Below are 19181 nucleotides of genomic sequence, written 5' to 3'. Positions count from 1 at the left end.
GAGAAAACGTAATGTTTATTGTTTACGTAAAAATTATGAAGATGTTTACAGGTCGTGAATGCCAGCGATGTGTGCGTTTTGCACAACCGTCTCTTATATTATTTATCAAGAGTGTTTTGTCACTACCGACTCCACTGACGTCTCAAAGAAATGGCTGCCGTCAGAGAAGATAAAGAAAGGGTCCTTCTTTCTTTAGGAGCACGCTGAAAGGTGGCCTTTGATACAAGTGTCGCTGTAAGAGAGTGGAGCACAAGGGAGGTTTTTAATCAATATTTCTTTTGTCTGAGTAATCGTTTGTACCTCACATAACACGTCCCATCTCTAAGTTATATTGGATGTGTCCCAAGGAGAGTTGCTCGAACTGCGTAGCTGACGGGAGCACATTCATAAATCGTCAGATTTATCCATGGTTTTTTCACAATGAGCTTCTCAGGTAATTATAGAATCTGTATACGATATCACATTATATCCTTTTTGTGTGCAGCATGAGCAGACAAAGTGAGAGACCAAGTTTTACCAGCTTGAAAACTGGGCAAGATTCATGGTTTTGTTTGATAAAGTTCGCATCGTGTTTGTCTGTTTGAAACAAGGCATTTGTTATGTTGAATTACTTACGCTAATTCCTTCACGCAGGAGTTTTGGGGTATTCTTTGGGATGCGAAAATAACATCCTGTCATGACATTTAGATAGGGTTGAATGTGCATACATAGTATGCGGATTTTTTTTGGTGTTTTTGTTGTTGAAATAGTTCGCATTATTCATGTTTATTTGAACAAGGCATTAGTTATGTTAAACTTTTTACGCTAAAAACACTTCATATTCACTAACGAATCGACATTATTTCTCGCTAGTTTATTGATATCAAAGAATGTGATTATTAGTTGAAACACTGAGCTGTGAATATTCATTTATACTTGTGACGTTTTCCCTTGAAATAACAAACTGGCTTTCCCTCAAATTTTCGTTGGCATTGTACATGTTACATTCATATAACACAATGGATTTACATTCCTTTGCAATTGGATGAGTATACACAATATCATTATTTTCAAAGCATCCAGAAAACTGCTGTTACATTTTATATGTTAACAAAAATTGATTAAGTTTCCGATACAAAAATAAATGCGAAATATAGATGGTCCCATATTTTTTGAAAAATTGAGTTCACGAGATTTACACGTTGTTTTTTTTATGTAAATAGTTTGGACGTTGGTGCTCCTGATCACGGCAGCTGCAGTTGGTAAGTACAAACATAACGCATCGTTCTTATTTCATTTTGTAAAGCTGACGCTTGTATTGTTTGAAAGGCTGATCGTCTGGTTAAAGAAAAATATATATAGTCTTGTATAAATTCTAAATGCTATGAACTCGACATTTTAATTATCCAAATTACTTACAGCCGATGTGGGTGAAACAAACACTGCGAAGAGAAAGGCTTAGTTCAATTATCACAATTTGAAGTTCCGAACTTGTTTTTGATATGATCTAGTAATTCACAATACTTTTTCATTCCAATGATGTTGTGTTATACGATAAAACCATAATATTCCGTTATTAATAGCGCATATTTCAGTTTACTTTGAAGCATTTCCAAAGTGGAAGTATATCCATTCTTCGACCATAACACCACTGTCACAACAGACCAGTTCACTGTTTAATAGCACATTTCCCAAAAGACCCCGAATATTCACAGATCTTTAAAACATGAAGAGGTCCCACTTTTTACATTTTAAAATAATAACTCCTACAGCGATGGAGGTGCTACATAAATAGCCTTTGTTTCCCCTTTTCAAAGAATACTTCCACCTGTGTATCATGGACTGCACTGCTTGAGCATGAATGAATAATGATTTCATAACTCTCATGAGCACGTATCCAGTATTTTGTCTCCGTGTGTTCCACAATTTAGTCTGCAATGACCTTTATCTGCTCATGCTCAGACTGCAACTATAAACTGGCTTATACTATTATACTATTATATTATTATTTATTTCTATTTTAAGATATTAAGTACACATGTTCATGTTTATTGCTATTTTTCATACTCCATGTACCATTATAGATATGTTTCTAAATGACGGGTCTAAAGTTTAATTTTAAATATACCAAATTAAAAAATATGAAGCATAATAAACCAGTTACTAACATATTCAAATGTTATGCATACTTTTTGAACAAAGGTTGCTCTAGACAACCTGAAAGATTACCCGAGGCTTGCCTACATAGCAACGCGTAAAGTACGTAGACTGGCTTTCAAGAGTTGTAGTGTATTCATTAATAACAGGTTAATAACATAACTCGTCAATAGGTCCCCAGGAAAGAAACATCAATCAATGTGCATCTATTAGTAAACCCATCTATTACCGTTGGCTGGTTTTAGATTTCAAGGGACCGTTTAAGTATTGCACAATAGGCCATTTTCGTAATGTAACCACATTTAATAAATAAGTATTTGTGAAGTGCCTCAATACAAATTATTTCATGCACCTGATAAGAATAATAGTATTTCAATAGTGCAAACTGCATATATTAAGTGTTGCTAGGTAGGTCAAGCCATAATGTTTGTCCTACCTGGCAACAATTATTGTATGCAGTTCGGATTGTGTCCGTCAATTAAAATACTTTTATTCTTTATCAGGTGAATTAAATTATTTGTATTGAGGCACTTCAAAAAGACTTATGCATTAAATTTGGTTACGTTACGAAAAATGGCCTATTCCGAAATAAATCTCATAGAACAAAAACGAATAAAAAGAAAAACAACATCCAAATTAAACAGAAAGATAGGTGACTGGGCATAAAGTTAATGGGGCAAAGTTGTTTGATTGACAAACTGATGTAATATAATTATGTTCCAATGTTCCATCTTTTCTTTACCTCGCCATCTCATATCTTCTCATCTTCATATCTCTTACATCTTCTCCAATCCAGACGGCGCATCCCAATGTCGTAAGAACTGGCAGCAGTATAGTACGGCTTGCTACTATCTCAACAGTGATACACTGACATGGGGGAATGCTCAGGCTTACTGCGAGACTCAGGGCGGTCATCTGGCCAGTATTGCAGATAGCGGTGTTAACAGCCACATTGCGAGCGTTATGAGTGGCTACTCGAAGGCACATATCGGTAAGACTTAAATAATAGTAAATCATTGGATAATAAATTCTTCTGCAATTATGCTTAATACAGGATCCAACCAGATCCAAGAGGCAATGGGTTGACCAAAAAAAATTGACTACAACGGACAATTTGTTATCTTGTTTTAATTCACTGCACTATTTTTTGTAATTCCCTGATATTTGTTGTTTTAATTATTATCAACGCACCTCGATGCAAATCAACTATATCCTCAAGAAAAGTATTTTATCGCCATTGGTTCTCTTCACGCATGAGTTATATGGCATTCTATGGGATGCCAAAGTTATTCATATCATTTTGAGGGTTGAATGATCCCTAAGGAGTGGAGAATGTGCATGCATATATGCGGGGAAGCCTGAATCTGATGACGGGGTAGATGAGGATACGGAAAGCTGTTAAAGATGTCGTAGTTGTATTCAGTGCGATATAAATCCAGATTGCATTCAGTTAGGCACACATTCAAATCCTATCTTTGAATTGTAAGTTCGGAAAGAATTCCTACGTAAGATATTCACCCACACACACATACACATGCACACACACGCACACGCACACAAATGCACACACACACATACACAAACGCACAAACAAATCATCGTTGGCAAATACAGTTAGCACTGAACATGGCGTTGTAATTTCTAGAAGATTTAGGTTAACAAAACGTCCCTTTGGGGGAGGGGGCAGTGGTGGGGCAGCTAGAGCACGGGAATCTTCCTTTATAGGCCAATACCACACGTGGGTGTAAAAGCAATAAAATGTTCCATTCTAACTCTGAGTATTCATTCTAAATTGCAGGTATTACAGACACTGAGAGTGACGGAACTTGGGCTTGGTGGGATGGTAGCTCGTTGAGTTATACCAACTGGAACTCTGGAGAACCAAATGGAAACTTTGCGACCAACTGTGGAGGGATGTACTCCAGTGGAACATGGGATGATTATCCCTGTACCACCAGTATGGTCAGCGTCTGCAGGGGTAAGTAGGAGTAGCCTATGTGCATTGCAAATTTCTCTCCTGTTACTTATTATAGGCCTATATGATAATAATTGAAAGTTATCAACGTAAAAGAATAAGGTTTCGAAGTTCCCAATTGCTGCATATCCATGTGATTGCGAAATTCGTCTCTGCTGAAAATTGGACCAGTGTAGTCCTACCGAGTTTAGAACACCGGTGAATTAACCACTAGGCCATGGAAGCGAGCTAGTAATTTCGTCAAGACCAGCCTCAATAGACCATTTTTAAAATGTATCAAGATGTATACACGTTAACCTAGCAAGGAGCAATTTCATTCGCCTGTTGTTTATTTTTCTCACTTTTTTTTTTTTTTTTTTTTTACTGTGGAAGACATTGAACCGTTGATGTTTTTGTTTAATATTCTTTGTTAATAGCACCGATACAGTACACTGCAACCAAGACCGGTTGCGCCTGTCCTTACGATACGGCCCGTACGGACTGTGCGTGCTGTGTGACGGGTGGAACACATTGTGGTTACCTATACCCCAACGAGTGTTACTACTCCAGTTCCTCAGAGTGTGGAACTGATGCTAACGACCCCATCGATGGTAAGTAATCAGGGCTATTGTGTTACGTAACCGACGGACAGTGTTTCGTAACGGATGAGACACAGAGTGGTAAAAATGAGTGCTATTACTCCAGTAAATCAGACGCCATCGGCGGGAAGTAACTAATTACAAAATAACGACCTCGATCAAATTTTGTACGTAAAGAATTGTGTATATTGTTTTTCTTTTGTTTATGATATAGACATCATCATCTAACAAACATGTCACATATAGCACACACCAGATACGGTAACAGGGCACTTGGAAGGAGTAACAGAACTAAGTAAATCAATGGCAAAATGAAAAAATGATGCGCTTGAATGTAACACGCCGCCGCCTGAGAAGGACTTTGTTGATGTTTAATCTTACATTTTCTTCTTTTGTGTCTCGCTTTGTCTTGTTCCTTTTCTTTTCTTCCAAGTTTCCCTTTTCGAATCAATTTTTTTTCTCCATTCCCTCTATGAAATCTAGATTGGCAGCTTGTAATGAAGGTGATACGAGGATCGAGCATTAACGTGTATGACTTGTATACGGGAGCATCGACTTATAATGACGGCTCGACCACGGCTAACATTCTCACATCGACATCGGAAACATACAAGAGTTCTGAAGCAAATAGCTACGATACCAGCTCCCTGGAACAGGTATCTAAAACTCCCTTTCCAATCTTTATTCATTTATTTATTCACCACAGTTAATATAAAAACATCTGGGAAGAGGTTAAGGAAAAATGTCCGAACCTTCCTTTATCTATTCACGAGTAAGCAAAGATTTTATACGAAGTCCATAAACCCGAAAAAATAACGTGTTCACTTGTTTAAAAGAAAGACGATTTTCCCAAAAATATTGATCTGAAAGCGGAAATTTTCCTAGAATCACTAGAATTGACACTGATCTATCAACGATGTTTTGTTTGTGATACCTTAGATTTCTTATGATTATAACTATCAACTTTTCACAGATCAAGTTTGCTTACTACTCCAGTGGTGTCGAGATGCGGAGTCTGACATTCGACACCTCCGGAACTAGTCGTACGACTTGGTTTCATACCAACTACATCAGCTACGCACCTTACTCTGACATCTACACGGATACCAAGAACTACGAATCTATGGCAGGGTAAGAGGCACTTTCATTCATCGAACTACAAAGTTACATCCAAAACCATCTCAATAACCTAAAACGATCTCAATAATTCAAAAGGGCAGATATTTTTTCAGGGTTTTTTCGTGTTTTATTTGATCTATGACTATTTCTCGTACAGAAATAATTTCAACGTGATCGCAAACACTGCAAAAACTCAACCTTAAGAAGTAATTTTCATTATTTGTCCAACACCAGGCACGTAGCCAGAGTTCGATGTTTTTTGTTTGTTTGTTTGTTGTTTTTGTTGTGTTTTTTTTTTGGGGGGGGCACATACATTAATCGATCGAGGTAAATAAAAGGGGTCTAAAAAAGTTCAACCGATCTTGGAAATTTTAGGGGGGCACGTGCCCCCCCCCCCCCCCCCCGTGGCTACGTGCCTGTGACCGTCACCTATTGCAATGTCCGTCCATTGCAACGATTTATTACGTCATCCAATTTGACATTTCTATTGCAGTCCTCGGATGTCTTTGCTATGGTGTGTTTATTAAATTAAAGTGAAACTCAAACCAAGTCTTGATGCTACTCTAGCAACGTTACCCCATAAAGAATTATTGAAATTTATTACATAAAATTTACAAACTTCTCATTGAACTTTATTGGGAAACCCTGTACAATTTTGTTAACGTTATACAGTTCCGGCACTAGTGGACAGCGCAGATTCTTCATCAATCGTCACTACGGTGGTTGCTCGGTCGATGCTGGTTGGGTCGTGGTCATTGACTACGGTAGTAACCATGGATGTAGTTGGGATGGATACTACGGTACACCTTTCTTCATCTACAGTGCTGCCTCGACATATCAGACATGGGACTCGGGTACGAATATTTCTATATTTCTTTCAGATCAATAATTCAAACTGTTAAGAAAATGTGTATCTTGACTTTGAAACAGTTCGTTGAGACATTTTCTTTGTTTCTCTAGAATATTATTAAAAACGCTGTCTTCCTTTTAACAATGAAAATTAAAAAGCACTTTTAATACGAAAATATTATAGCTATCCAGATTTTTAAGGAAAGATTTTTTTTCTATGTTGGCCAAGATGTTATCTCATTTGACAAGAAAAATGTGTATCTTTGCATTCATCACACTACAATGATTCAACATTTAGTTCGAGTTCGCCTCAAAATACTTTGTGGTAATATCATGATATATTTTTGTAATGATATTTAAATCTTTGACTGACCAATGTGGTCGTAAAATCCTATGCAGTTATCATCGATTTGAATTTTATTAATTAATCATTATTTACCTTTTTCTTTACAGGAAGTAGAGGTTTTCCTGACACGGTTGCATTTCTTCACAAATATAACGGTGAGTACATACCTCTGGATTTCATTAAGAGATCAAACAAAAAATGATTGTCGAGTATAGACTTTGTATATAATTTCATGATTTCGTGAGTATAGTTTTGATGATTCAGTGGTATTATATAAAGTTCTCCTTTCATATATACACTAACATCACATGGTTCATCTGATATCTGATGCAGGTTACGTAACTAAGGGCGGATCATTAGTGGCGTAGCGTAGCTGAAGCCTTTAAAGAGGGGGGGGGGGCACTGGTGCACCCGATTTACTAGGTGGATGAAATACGTGATAAAAAAAAAGGCAAGCGAGCAAGATGGTGGTGTGGAAGGGGGTCAAATGTCCCTGAATGTCTTCTGATTTTCGCCTTTCCTCTCCGTCCACCTATTTTTTATCTCTTGCTTTTTTGCCCATCATTTTGAAGAACATAATCCTCTGTGGCTAAGCCATTGCGAATGACATGCATTGTGAACAAGGTGGGGCTACCTATATACAAATGAAAATATAGAAATGAAAGATAAGTCCCTCAATGGGTTAAGAATAGCAGTTCTGCTGAGGTGTTAAAAAACAATCTCAAGAAATATCTGTTTAATTTAGCTTATAATTGATTACCATTACCTTTCATGTCTGTACCTTTCTTATTGCACTTTGTATAAATGTATCATGTATGTATTTCATCTTTTGCACAAGCTGCGCCTTGAGCATTTGACTGTCAAGTGGATTTGGCGCCTTATAAATCATATGTATTATTATTTTTATCATTATCAAAAGAATCGTTGCTATTTACAGAACTTACGTATTTACTGCTTAAACACCTTGAGTTGAATTTGTACAATATATTATCTAGATGATGGTACAAGTGACCAGGATCTGTGTGACGCTGGATGGACACGCAACGGTAATGCATGCTACCAACTAGTGGAATCTACCGTCGACTATACTACAGCCCTTGATGCGTGCAGAGATCTCAATGACTACGGTGATCTGGCAAGCGTAGCTGATCAAGACGAAAGCAACTTTCTTCTCGTACTATCGAGGTAAGCCCCTACCCCTACCCTCGACTCCACTCCTCGATTACAGGATCCACATCCAGGAATACCCTGTTGACAGCACACGCAGAGCGTTATGTGGCCTGTGACCGAGTATGCTCAGGGGTTCGAACGCCACATAGTTGTATCCCACAGATGGGAGCCGATGCTAGGGCACCAAATGGCACTTTGCTTTAAATCTGACATAACGTCAAATTCAAGAACAAAATCCCTTTTAGATTTATGATTATGAAGCCATGTAAATTTGGTAAAACTTCTGGTTTCAAATTCAACGCGTTCTAAATTCATGCTACCACACTTTTAGATCAGTACTGTATCATGATTTCTATGAAAAGATTGTAAAACTTTGTTTCAATTTTTATTTATCAAATACACAGACGTACCTTTGGTACGAATTCTTACTGGATTGGGTTCAATGACCTCGATGAAGAGGGAACTTGGGCCTGGACTGATGGCTCAGTTACATCATATACCAACTGGTATTCTGGTGAACCGTGTAAGTAAATAACAACAAATTCATTTTGAAAAATAAAAATAAAAGCGGTAGGCATGGAAGGGGTGGATGTCCCTCCGATAAAGATTGATCACTGAACACACTTCTCGAACTGCGAACCATGTGATACACAGTCAACAGACGTAACCACAAGACTACGACAACGCTATCTCTTAGTGTAGGATCTTGTTCGCTGAAGCATGTTCCGCACAACCACGGTGACAGTTGTTCATTCCCAATCAAATATTTAATATAGCTTAAAAGCTAAGTTCCTCATTTCTGAAGTTGTTATTTCTTTATTTAGCTGGTGGCTTGGAACATTGTGGTGTATTACGATGGAGTTCAGACGGTACGTGGAATGATGCAGCCTGCTCGTCAACATACGGCTACATCTGTAAATACCCGCTCAACACCAGTAAGTCACAATCTATAATCAGATCCAGAGTGTTTATTATTAATATATAGTCGCTATGACTCAGCTTTCGAGTATAATTCAACTTTATACATAACAATTTCTTTAGTGAACAGTCCACGTCGTGAAATACAAGCTGACCTCTGCCTAATAGCAGTCTCCTAGCTATATCACATTTATGTATTTATTATTTATGAATTATAATAATAAAGGAGAAAATAGAATGAAATAATATTTGTTTTATTTAAATACCTCATAATATATCGTTTTTTGTAAATCCAGGATTACCGTCATCTGAAGGTGACCTCTGCTTGAGATCAGTATTTGTTTATTTATTGTTTTTGAATTATAATGATATAGGAGAAAATAGAATGAAATGATATTGTTTTACTTAAATACCTCATACATATTTTTTTGTAAATCCATGATCATTGTCATCTGAAGACTTTCAGTAAGAGGTTTTACCAATAGCTATACCATGATGACTTAAAATTCATGTCCGAGAAGAACCGAAGAAAAAAAAATCATTGATCTAATTATTTTCTCTCCCTTCCTCTTCCTTTCTCTCGATCAGTATCCTGTGCTGAATGGAAGCGTAAAGGCTACACATCTAATGGATACTACACAATAGATCCTGATGGGAGAAATAACGGAGTCGAGCCATACAGAGTATACTGTGATATGACTACGGATGCTAGCACAGGTAACATATCAACGATAATTATTGTTTGAAGTAGTCACGAATCGATCATGTACAGTAGTGACAAACATTACAAAGTTAGAATGTTTACATATATTTTCATTTTTTCGATATTTCCAAGTCCAAAAACGACGTTTTCTTGAAATGTACTGCATTGACAGGGATTAAAAAAACGAAGAGAAAATGAAAGGTAAATCATAATTATGCCGGCCATGGATCTGACATACGTTCAACTCTTATTTATTTGCCAATCACTCAATATGAGGAAAAACACGGCGAAATTGCCTCGTATTATCAGTAAAATTTATCACTAACACCAGAATATTTGCTTTTTTGAGCTTGGGGAAGTTTATCACGACTGAGAACGGAAATCACTGAGTTCACATGTATTACTATTAATGAAAAAATTGTCCGTGTGTTTTCTCATAATTATTACAAAAGTTCTTGATTATCTTGGCCAGGTATCACGACGTTTGAGCACCAGGAGGCATATCGATCTTTGGTAACAGGTGCAGAGACGGCTCGTAGTTTCATCCGATCCATTAGATATGGTGATAAGTCGGCTGATCAAGTGGCTATGGGTGCAGATATCAGCGCAGAGTGCTCCCAATTTATCAAGGTAGGGTAAAACCGAGGGTTCTACTTTTTTCTCAAAGTTCCTTGATGGTATAAACAAAATATATTTATGTATATATATATATATATATATATATATATATATATATATTCATGTTGATATAAATGATAAGAAATTTAAAACAATAGTAACATGGCATAAGGAGGGCGAGAGAATAAGAGCAAATCAAAAATGTTTATCACATATAATATGTAAAAGGGTGAAGGGGCATGTCTAGAGAATAGCAAAGGACAAAAACACAGAGACATCAGGATAATGGAAGTCGCTTTTCTATGAAAACTGAAAGAGGCAAGACAAGGGATCATTCAGAATATACATGTAGATATTGATAATTACCTAGAAGATGATTGTGTCGAATAGTGCTTTGACATACTACATCACATCAACATATCTAGGGTTCAGTATTACCTATTTTCCTGTGGTCGCAGATTTTCAGCAATCTCAGGGTGATATTTCTTCTTTTTTTCCTCTTCCATCACCGTCTTAGTACGAATGCCATGGTTCCTATATGACTGGCTATACTTCTTGGTATGACAGAGACGGAAACCTGAAGAACTACTGGGGTGGAGCCACGGTAGACGGCGGACAGTGCGCTTGTGGAAGCTCAGGTATGATTGTAGGTCATAATAGAGGGCGTCCTTGGTTTACTGGATCTCAGCCATCCATGTACAGAATTTGGCCAACTTGGCATCAGTTGGTCACAATATTACGTATTCTTACGCATTTGTTTTGTGCTAGCCGTCGACAAGGCAGTATTCGCAATGTTGTAACCAACAAGAACCGTGTTGGTCAAACTCTGTTTATTGACTGCTCTACACATTGAGATTATCTCACATGAATGCAACAGCAGTAAAGTAAAACATTGTCTCAAATAGTGAGGTACTAGCCCATAACATAAACCCACGATCCGGCGTTGCAAAAATTGACAACATTGCAGGCTTTTTGCGCAATAAAGAAAGAACCTAGCAGGTCGGAAAAACTTGTAAATACGTTTGATTTGAAATGAACAACCTACATATCCCATCTAGGTGAGCTATGAAGGAATTAATATTGGTCTTCGTTTTTCAGGTTCATGTACCAACGGTCACCACTGCAACTGCAATACCAACGACAATAACTGGAGAGAGGACTCGGGGTATCTTACCGATAAGACTACCTTACCGGTCACTGAAATGAGGTTTGGTGATACAGGAGACGCCAGCGAGTCAGGGTACTATACACTAGAACCCCTTTACTGCAAGGGAGATGAATCTTGTAAGTTTGTTACAGAATAACTTAGAGAAAAGGATTGCAGTGACATACCAATCATTGGAAAATTAACAAAAAATGGTCAAGAGAATTAAATCTAAATCTGAATCATAAAGAGAATGATTCTCGATAATCGTGTTTTTTTTTTATATAAAACCCTTCTGTTGACGAATGCATGTATTAACATATTCATAGATTATATTAGTCTAATGCGAGATGAAGGAATATGCCAATGAAAATGCTGTACAACTGTTATTACATTTAGATGCTTTTCATCACAAATGCATCAAATAGCTATACAAATAATAAGGTAATGAAACGAGTGGTAAAATGAGATGTCAAAGGCTTCAGGGGGGATATATACTTTGCATTTAACTGAAAATATGTTTCTTAAATACGAAAGGATATGTTTTAAAGTATATATAGGGCATACTAAATGCTCATATCAATTTATATCTTAATATTTTCATCAAACACACGCTTAAACTATCAAATTATCTAATGGACCAAATAATATTCATTTCACTTCTTTAACTTTTTTCTTTAACTCCTTTTCACAGACATCGTCACTGACCGTACAGATTTCATGTTAATCAGAGAGAGCCATCTATCGGGTTATAACAATGAATATCAGTCAGGTCTCACCGTCAACGAGTGCGTCGCAGCTTGCGCGGCCGCTACGACCTTCGTATGTCTCTCTTGCGACTTTCATCCATCGGATGGCGGCTGCTATTTGAGCGAAGAGAATGATCAAACCGTCACCATCAGCAGCGGGGCTGAATACCACCTCCTTGTCCGAATCAGTGAGTCGTTTATATAGCCGGGGGGGGGGGGGGGGTGGGCACGGGTGGTGTGTTGATATTATGTTAGTATTGAGACTAGATTACAGTTCTCAAAATGGATTATGACATTGAATCATGACGCAGTTTTGTTCTAATAAAGACACCTGTAAATATTAACCTCCAAGCTTGTTTTAATGCCACAAGCAAAATATTTAAAAATGTATAACCAAAACGAAGGAATCTGTGTTGTTCCTATGTGTCAAAGTGGAGGTCATCTTTTTTCATAATGTTATGTGTTTTCAGGCTGTTGCAATGTACAGGAAAGTATAACCTTTTTTGGTAATGTGTAGTCGACATCTATTTACAGGTTTCTTAACAGAACTAATAAGGGGGGGGGGGAAAGATGAATTCTGTTTAATTTTATTTTTATTTTTTTTCTTCTTCAGTGGACCGAATGGTAAATCCTTTTGAAGGTAAGCAACGTAACTAATCATCTTGTTCAAAAACATATTTTTCTTGATGATTGAAGAAAAAAAAAATCATTATACGTATCTTTTAAGGTATTTATTGTAGTAATCGTGCCTGCAATATAGGCAATCATTCATGATATACATTATATATTTTATAGGAACCATGATTATGACAATAATACCCTACCTTTTGCACTGATACGGAAACCCATAAATCATTATATCCATCACATAGAAAACGGTCTCTCTGAAGTGCATTCAATGTACATGTACGAATGGGCATGCACAATAAATAAGATATTTCAATATCAATCTTGCCATTTTGAAAAGAAATCTAATATACTTAAATGATGGAAAGTTATTCCAAAAAAATATATTAAACATGTAATATGAAAAACGGATGCTTTAATTGCCCGGCAGTAAGTCGGTAAAAATGCGTTTTGTACAAGTATGTATTTAGGAGGGTTTTAAACAATACTCAATTGTGGATGATTCCTTTATTAGGAGGTCGTCACGATTGCATGAGAACCAGTTTCTGTCATGAAGATGAAATTATATGAGTACCACGAGAGAACAATATCAGTATAATTTGGTAATCTGGCAATGCTGAAATATCTCCCACTATGTTTTGAAGTCGCTGTAGCTATAGTGATTTCATAAAACTTATATTTTTTTATAATGTTCAAATTAGTCCCATTATTTCATGAAAATGTCATCATGTTATATTGATATCTTGTATTATTTGATATGCAGAGACGTCAAGCTGTTCTGAAGGCTGGACAGAGTATGGCTCAAATTGCTTTCTACCGGTCCTTACCAGTTTAAGCTGGTTAGATGCAGAAACCGCTTGTCAGGGAGAAGGAGGTGAGATTATTTCAGATACATATTTTATTTCATTTTTTCTTCTTTTTACTGGCACCATCACGTTTGTCTTAACCACTGATGTTGTCCCATCACGTAAATATAGTGAAAGCAGAGAACATCGTCAATTTGATATCATAAAATGGCGGATATTATCACAGAATGAAATTATCGATGGATTCCTAAAATAAGAGGACGATGCAGGCGCGGATCCAGGATTTCTTAGGGGAGGGGGCCCAACTTTTTTTTTTTTTGCTCCCGAAAATTTGAAAAACGCGCCGGCCAAAAATTCGCTCAGTGGGGGGGGGGGGGGGGGGGGGGGGGGGGGAGGGGGTAGTGAGCACATTTTTTTTTTTATCCTCAAAAAAAAATTCAATTTGCACCCCCCCCCCCCCCTTGAGCGCCAGGGGGGGGCCCAACCCCAAAAAAAGGTAAAAATCACGTGATTTTACATGATTTTTTTCTCAAGGGGGGCCCCCCTGGATCCGCCACTGGAACGATGTGCATTATTTTCTACAAAAAAAAATCACTAGCAAACATTCATGACAGATGTCTGAATAGACAATAAACACGTTTTGTCAGGGGCAATTTACAAACCATTGCCGCACGGAGATAAGAAATTACTAAATAAATTACAATCACAGAATTATTCACGTTAGTGCTTACGTTTAGACAAGGAGTAAACTATAGTATCAATGTTGTTGCTTTACAGGTCATTTAGCGGTTCTGGATGACGTGGATGAATATAGCTTTATGAGGAAAACTCTTCGATGGTCTCAAGCAGACTCGAGCGACTTCTGGCTTGGATATAACGATATTAGTGAAGAAGGTAAACGATGGCTTTATTTTGTTTTTAATGTTTGATACTTGCCCTTATTTTTATGAATATAAATATGGACTATATATAAATATAAAATATTGGATAAGCAATACGAGTAAGACAGATGAAGAGAGGGAGGGGGAGAGAGGGGGAGAGAGAGAGAGAGAGAGAGGAAGAGAGAGAATGAGAATCCCCGTGGGGGGGAGGGGGGTCAGATAGATGAAGACAAGGGGAATCAGAGAGAGAGAGAGATAGAGAGAGATTCTATGCAAATAAAACAGCCAGGAAGGCATTGTTTTCAAAGGACATGTATTTCTAAAACCACAATCCATGTTTGTTTCCATGGTAACAGGTACATGGGTAGATGCAGAAGGGAACACTCCATCTTACGCGCCCTGGAAGAGCGGTGAACCTAACGGTGGTATCGGTGAGAATGGAGGTATGATGTATGGCGACGAGACGACAGAAATCATTGATGCCGCTGTCGAGAATACACGCTACTATGTCTGCAAAGCTAGTCCTGGTATGTATGTTGTTTTCCCCTATAACGAGTAGATTGTGAAACACAATGTTCATGTATATGAATGAAGTTTACTAATAAAATTCAAATTCAAACAGTACAGATTGGAGATTGTTCCGTTTTGAAGAGATTAAATTACCAAAGGGAAGGAAAATACGAGTTTAAAAAAACACGACCCAAGAAATTATATGAAATGATTATTGCACTTGTAACTGCATACCAATTGATTAGACTGAGCTAAAGCTTAATGTTAAATCTCATCTTATTAAAACGTATGATGTCACGATTGAATGTCAGTAAGGTTTAGTGTATGTTTCATGTATAAGTATTGTTGCGTAATATTAAACAGATTTAAAAAAAAAAAAACATTATTCTCTTTTGGCCTTGTAGGAGCTGAAGCAATCGCTCAGCCCACCACACATTCTCTCTGCAGCGACGGCTGGGCCTGGGATGATCATAGCTGCTACCTCTTTGGAACAGATACCAGGTCCTGGACCGATGCGCAGGACTATTGTCAGTCCCAGGGGGCGGATCTTGTAACCATAGAGTCAGACAGGGAGTTCAACTTCTTGGTCGACTATTACCGTTATCGGTACTCAACTAGGCAATTCTGGATCGGGCTGACATATCGCTCGTCTGACGGTGAGCTTTTTTGTTGTTAAGGGTTGAAAATAAAAATCACAACTTTCTCTTACGATCCAGGTTCTTATAGAGAGTTTAGTATAAAGTGAGCCTGTCCAGTAAATTTTATCCTATACAATTAAAACTTAGACCCTACATCTATATCATTTGCACAAGGATTTCCCAAGCCTCCTACACTTCTACCCCTCCCCCCTCCCCAAATCATTAGATTTTTTGGTTGATTAATGATAACACTGTTTTATGTAAATCAGTAGTCATTCGTTGTTCATGCATGTTTAAAACATGAATCGAAATGAAGTATCAGTGAATGAATGCTCATCAGGTTCGTTATCTCTATTTTCTTTGTAGGATTCTATCATTATGAGACGGAGCACTTCATGGAGCCAGCGAGTAGTAGTTACTGGTTGAGTGGCCAACCAGACGGGGCAGGATCAGGGGAAGACTGTGTGGAGCTTTACACCTCTCAGAGTCTCAACGACCGGGCATGCTCGACCACTAACTATTACATCTGCGAACAAGATACACGTAAGTAGCACTGATACAAGTTTCATTCAACATCTTTGGAACTATGATCATGATGATGCAAAATAGGCCGAGATGTCTTATATGTTATTTTCAAATCAAGCCATAAATGTAGGCAATAACTGTAAACTTTTAATGCATCGAATATGTTGTATGTTCTAAAAGATCCAAAGGAATTTCTAAGTCGAACAGATCTGGAGGAAAATTCTTGCAATACACTGAAGATCTCTGACAATACTCGACAGTGCGAGAGGAAGAGGGAAGAAAAAGAAGAAGAAAAAGAAAAAGAAAAAGAAAAAGAAGAATATGCAGATGAAAAAGAACAGAAAGAGGAGGAGGAGTAGAAAGAGAAAGAGAAGATGAAGAAGATGGAGAAGGCGGAGAAAGCAGAAGAAGAAATTCCCATTACTTTTCTATTCTCTCTCCATATGACAGATCCGACATCATATCCAAGCGACTTTTCATCAGAGACAGCTGGTACCAATGCTATCGCATTCACCTGGGGAAGCGTCCCTCAATCTGTCCAGAACTCTGATGTCAATGCTATCACCGTAAGACATTCTCTTGCTTTGAGTCAGTGGGTAACGTGTGTGTTACTTGGGGTGGGGCGGAGGGGGGGGGGGTGATGTGGGGTGGGCACCGGTCTATATATGTAAATGAAAGACGGAATAACAAGGCTAGCCATTAGACGGAGCTTGCAGCAAGTACTGTCATCTTTTATCTCTCTCGCCCTTTCCCATTTTCTTTTATTTGTTTCTTCTTCTTTTCTTTCTTTCCCCTTCTCTTTTCATTGTTCGAGAGGGAGAACACGTACCCTTCCTGCCTCGGATTTGGGGTTTAATAGTCTGCAAGATGGCCTGTTTCGCAATATGCTACTATTATAAACATTGCTTTCTTTTCTTCCCTCTAGATCAACTATTGGCCCATAAATGAACAGAGTAGCAATACGCAGTCTATCAGCCTCGATTCGACGGCATCGTCTCATTACATGACGGGATTGAGACCGGGGAGGACGTATGAGTTCGTTATCTTCGTTAGTAATGACAACGGTGACGGTCCCCTGAGCGATCCTCCCGTCAATGCAACGTTGGAGTCGTCCCGTAAGTATCTTGAATTAGCTTCCTTTTCCGTTTATTGAAATTTTATGTTTTCTTTTTAATTAGAGAGGAAAAGATACAACGTGAAAATGGGTTTAAAAATACTGTGAAATAAAAATCCGGCTACGGTCGAATCGGGGCAGGGGCGATATACTGTTGGTCAGCTCCGAAGAATTCAGTGTCATCAACGCCTATTACTTATGTAAGCTACGACATTTCATTTGACAGGTTTGAACGGTAAAGACGCCGTTGGAAACTTTTTGTGCAAATTGCCATTATATAGGATTATTTCATAATTCAGCAGATACGTACCATAACAATAATTTTGTCTAGGGTATCTACGATAAAAACGACATTAATCTATATCAGATTATTTTTGTTTCTTTTCTCTTGTTTAGTAATATAAATTCTTCTCTAAATTGTTTTTCAAAGAGTATTTCAAACTGAATCCGAGAAATATATATAGGCCTATACATTAATGAATATTTTTCGATTGTCGTTGTAGTAACCCGAACCCCGATGAGAGAAAGTCAGTCTACGTTCTCCAGAAGGGGTATCGCCTCACTAACCACTACCTCTACCAGCTGGACGCCTACAGCCTGGCTGACTGTACAAACCACTGCACCAGGGAGAGCAACTGTCTGTCCATTAACTATCATCGTACTTCACCAGGCTCTTTGAAACCATGTTTCCTGAACAGCAACACACATACAGACAACGCAGATGACTTTGTTTCCGATCTCGATTACACGTATGCCGGTATCGATGGATTTTAGATCGGTCTGTTGGCGCGGGAAAAAAAGCGATGCCAAAGAAAATTGTTTTACAAATTTTCCATTGTGACATGATTGTATATATATAAATACTGAGTTGTATGGACAAGACAAATGAAGAGTCACGCGTTTTAACGGGATATCTAAAATGAAGTATCGACTGTATAATTAGTAGCGTGATAATACACTAGAAAACAAATACCAGTAATACACATAGTTAAATCCAACCAAGATCTCGTGTTGCGGTCATTCAAATAGGGTTGAAGAAAACTTACGATAGAAATTTTATATTTGTAAATATTGCTGAAAATTAGATATGTATATATTTTGGATTTATTGATTTTGGTTGTAGAAAATTTAGTATGTGCAAATAACCAAATAAAACAAACGAAAAACATATTCGTCTATTTAAAATGTTCTAGAGTCAATGGGAGACGGAGAGAAAACACATTATACAGAGAACGGGAGAGAAGAGGATAGAAGAGATAATGACAAAGACATAAAGTGAGAGAGAGAGAGAGAGAGAGAGAGAGAGAGAAAGAGAGGGAGGGGAAGAGGAGGAGAAGGAGGAGGAGGAGGAGGAGGACGAGGGGAAGGAGTATGGACGGATCAAGCAAGGAAGAGAACGCTTGATAGTGAAGATTTGGAGGAATAGATGGATATGAATTAATGTGTGCAACTGTAAATAGTCTCTAAGATGAAGTCAGAACATTCAAAGATGACGATTTCAGGGATGGATGGAGAGGGAGGATGATAGGCTTAGCAAAAACATTGTCGTCTCCGTCATCGTCAACATCATCACTGCACTAAGCGTTGTAATCAGTGTCAACATCATCACCATACGTCTGATCGTGTTAATTATTCAAGTCACAGATACAACTAAATTATTATTATCATCATCTTTAGCACGCATTGATTTGATTAATTATATTGCATTCATCTGCATCTGCACCTAAATCGATTCGATCATACACCAACAAAAAACGCCATCAACGTTTCGTTTC

General features: G+C 37.8%; 1 protein-coding gene across 1 annotated transcript; it reads left to right on the top strand.

Annotated features, from left to right (window-relative positions):
- Nucleotides 1-315: 315 nt before the first annotated feature.
- LOC575010 lies at nucleotides 316-18576 on the top strand. The gene is made up of 26 exons (XM_775429.5): nucleotides 316-433; nucleotides 1203-1241; nucleotides 2933-3127; nucleotides 3935-4114; nucleotides 4528-4701; nucleotides 5173-5345; nucleotides 5663-5820; nucleotides 6481-6662; nucleotides 7111-7158; nucleotides 7999-8188; nucleotides 8578-8696; nucleotides 8998-9108; nucleotides 9680-9808; nucleotides 10267-10424; nucleotides 10930-11050; nucleotides 11511-11696; nucleotides 12251-12493; nucleotides 12919-12945; nucleotides 13696-13806; nucleotides 14516-14632; nucleotides 14976-15146; nucleotides 15534-15785; nucleotides 16134-16310; nucleotides 16743-16858; nucleotides 17218-17407; nucleotides 17910-18576. Exons 1-26 carry the CDS (start codon nucleotides 421-423, stop codon nucleotides 18083-18085), a joined length of 3756 nt encoding a protein of 1251 aa, XP_780522.4. The 5' UTR covers nucleotides 316-420; the 3' UTR covers nucleotides 18086-18576.
- Nucleotides 18577-19181: the final 605 nt, after the last annotated feature.

Source organism: Strongylocentrotus purpuratus, unplaced genomic scaffold (genome assembly GCF_000002235.5).
Source record: "Strongylocentrotus purpuratus isolate Spur 01 unplaced genomic scaffold, Spur_5.0 spur5_scaffold_15, whole genome shotgun sequence".
Lineage (NCBI taxonomy): Eukaryota > Metazoa > Echinodermata > Echinoidea > Camarodonta > Strongylocentrotidae > Strongylocentrotus > Strongylocentrotus purpuratus.
The sequence above is the reverse complement of the archived record's forward strand: the minus strand, read 5'-3'. Positions and strand labels throughout refer to the sequence as shown.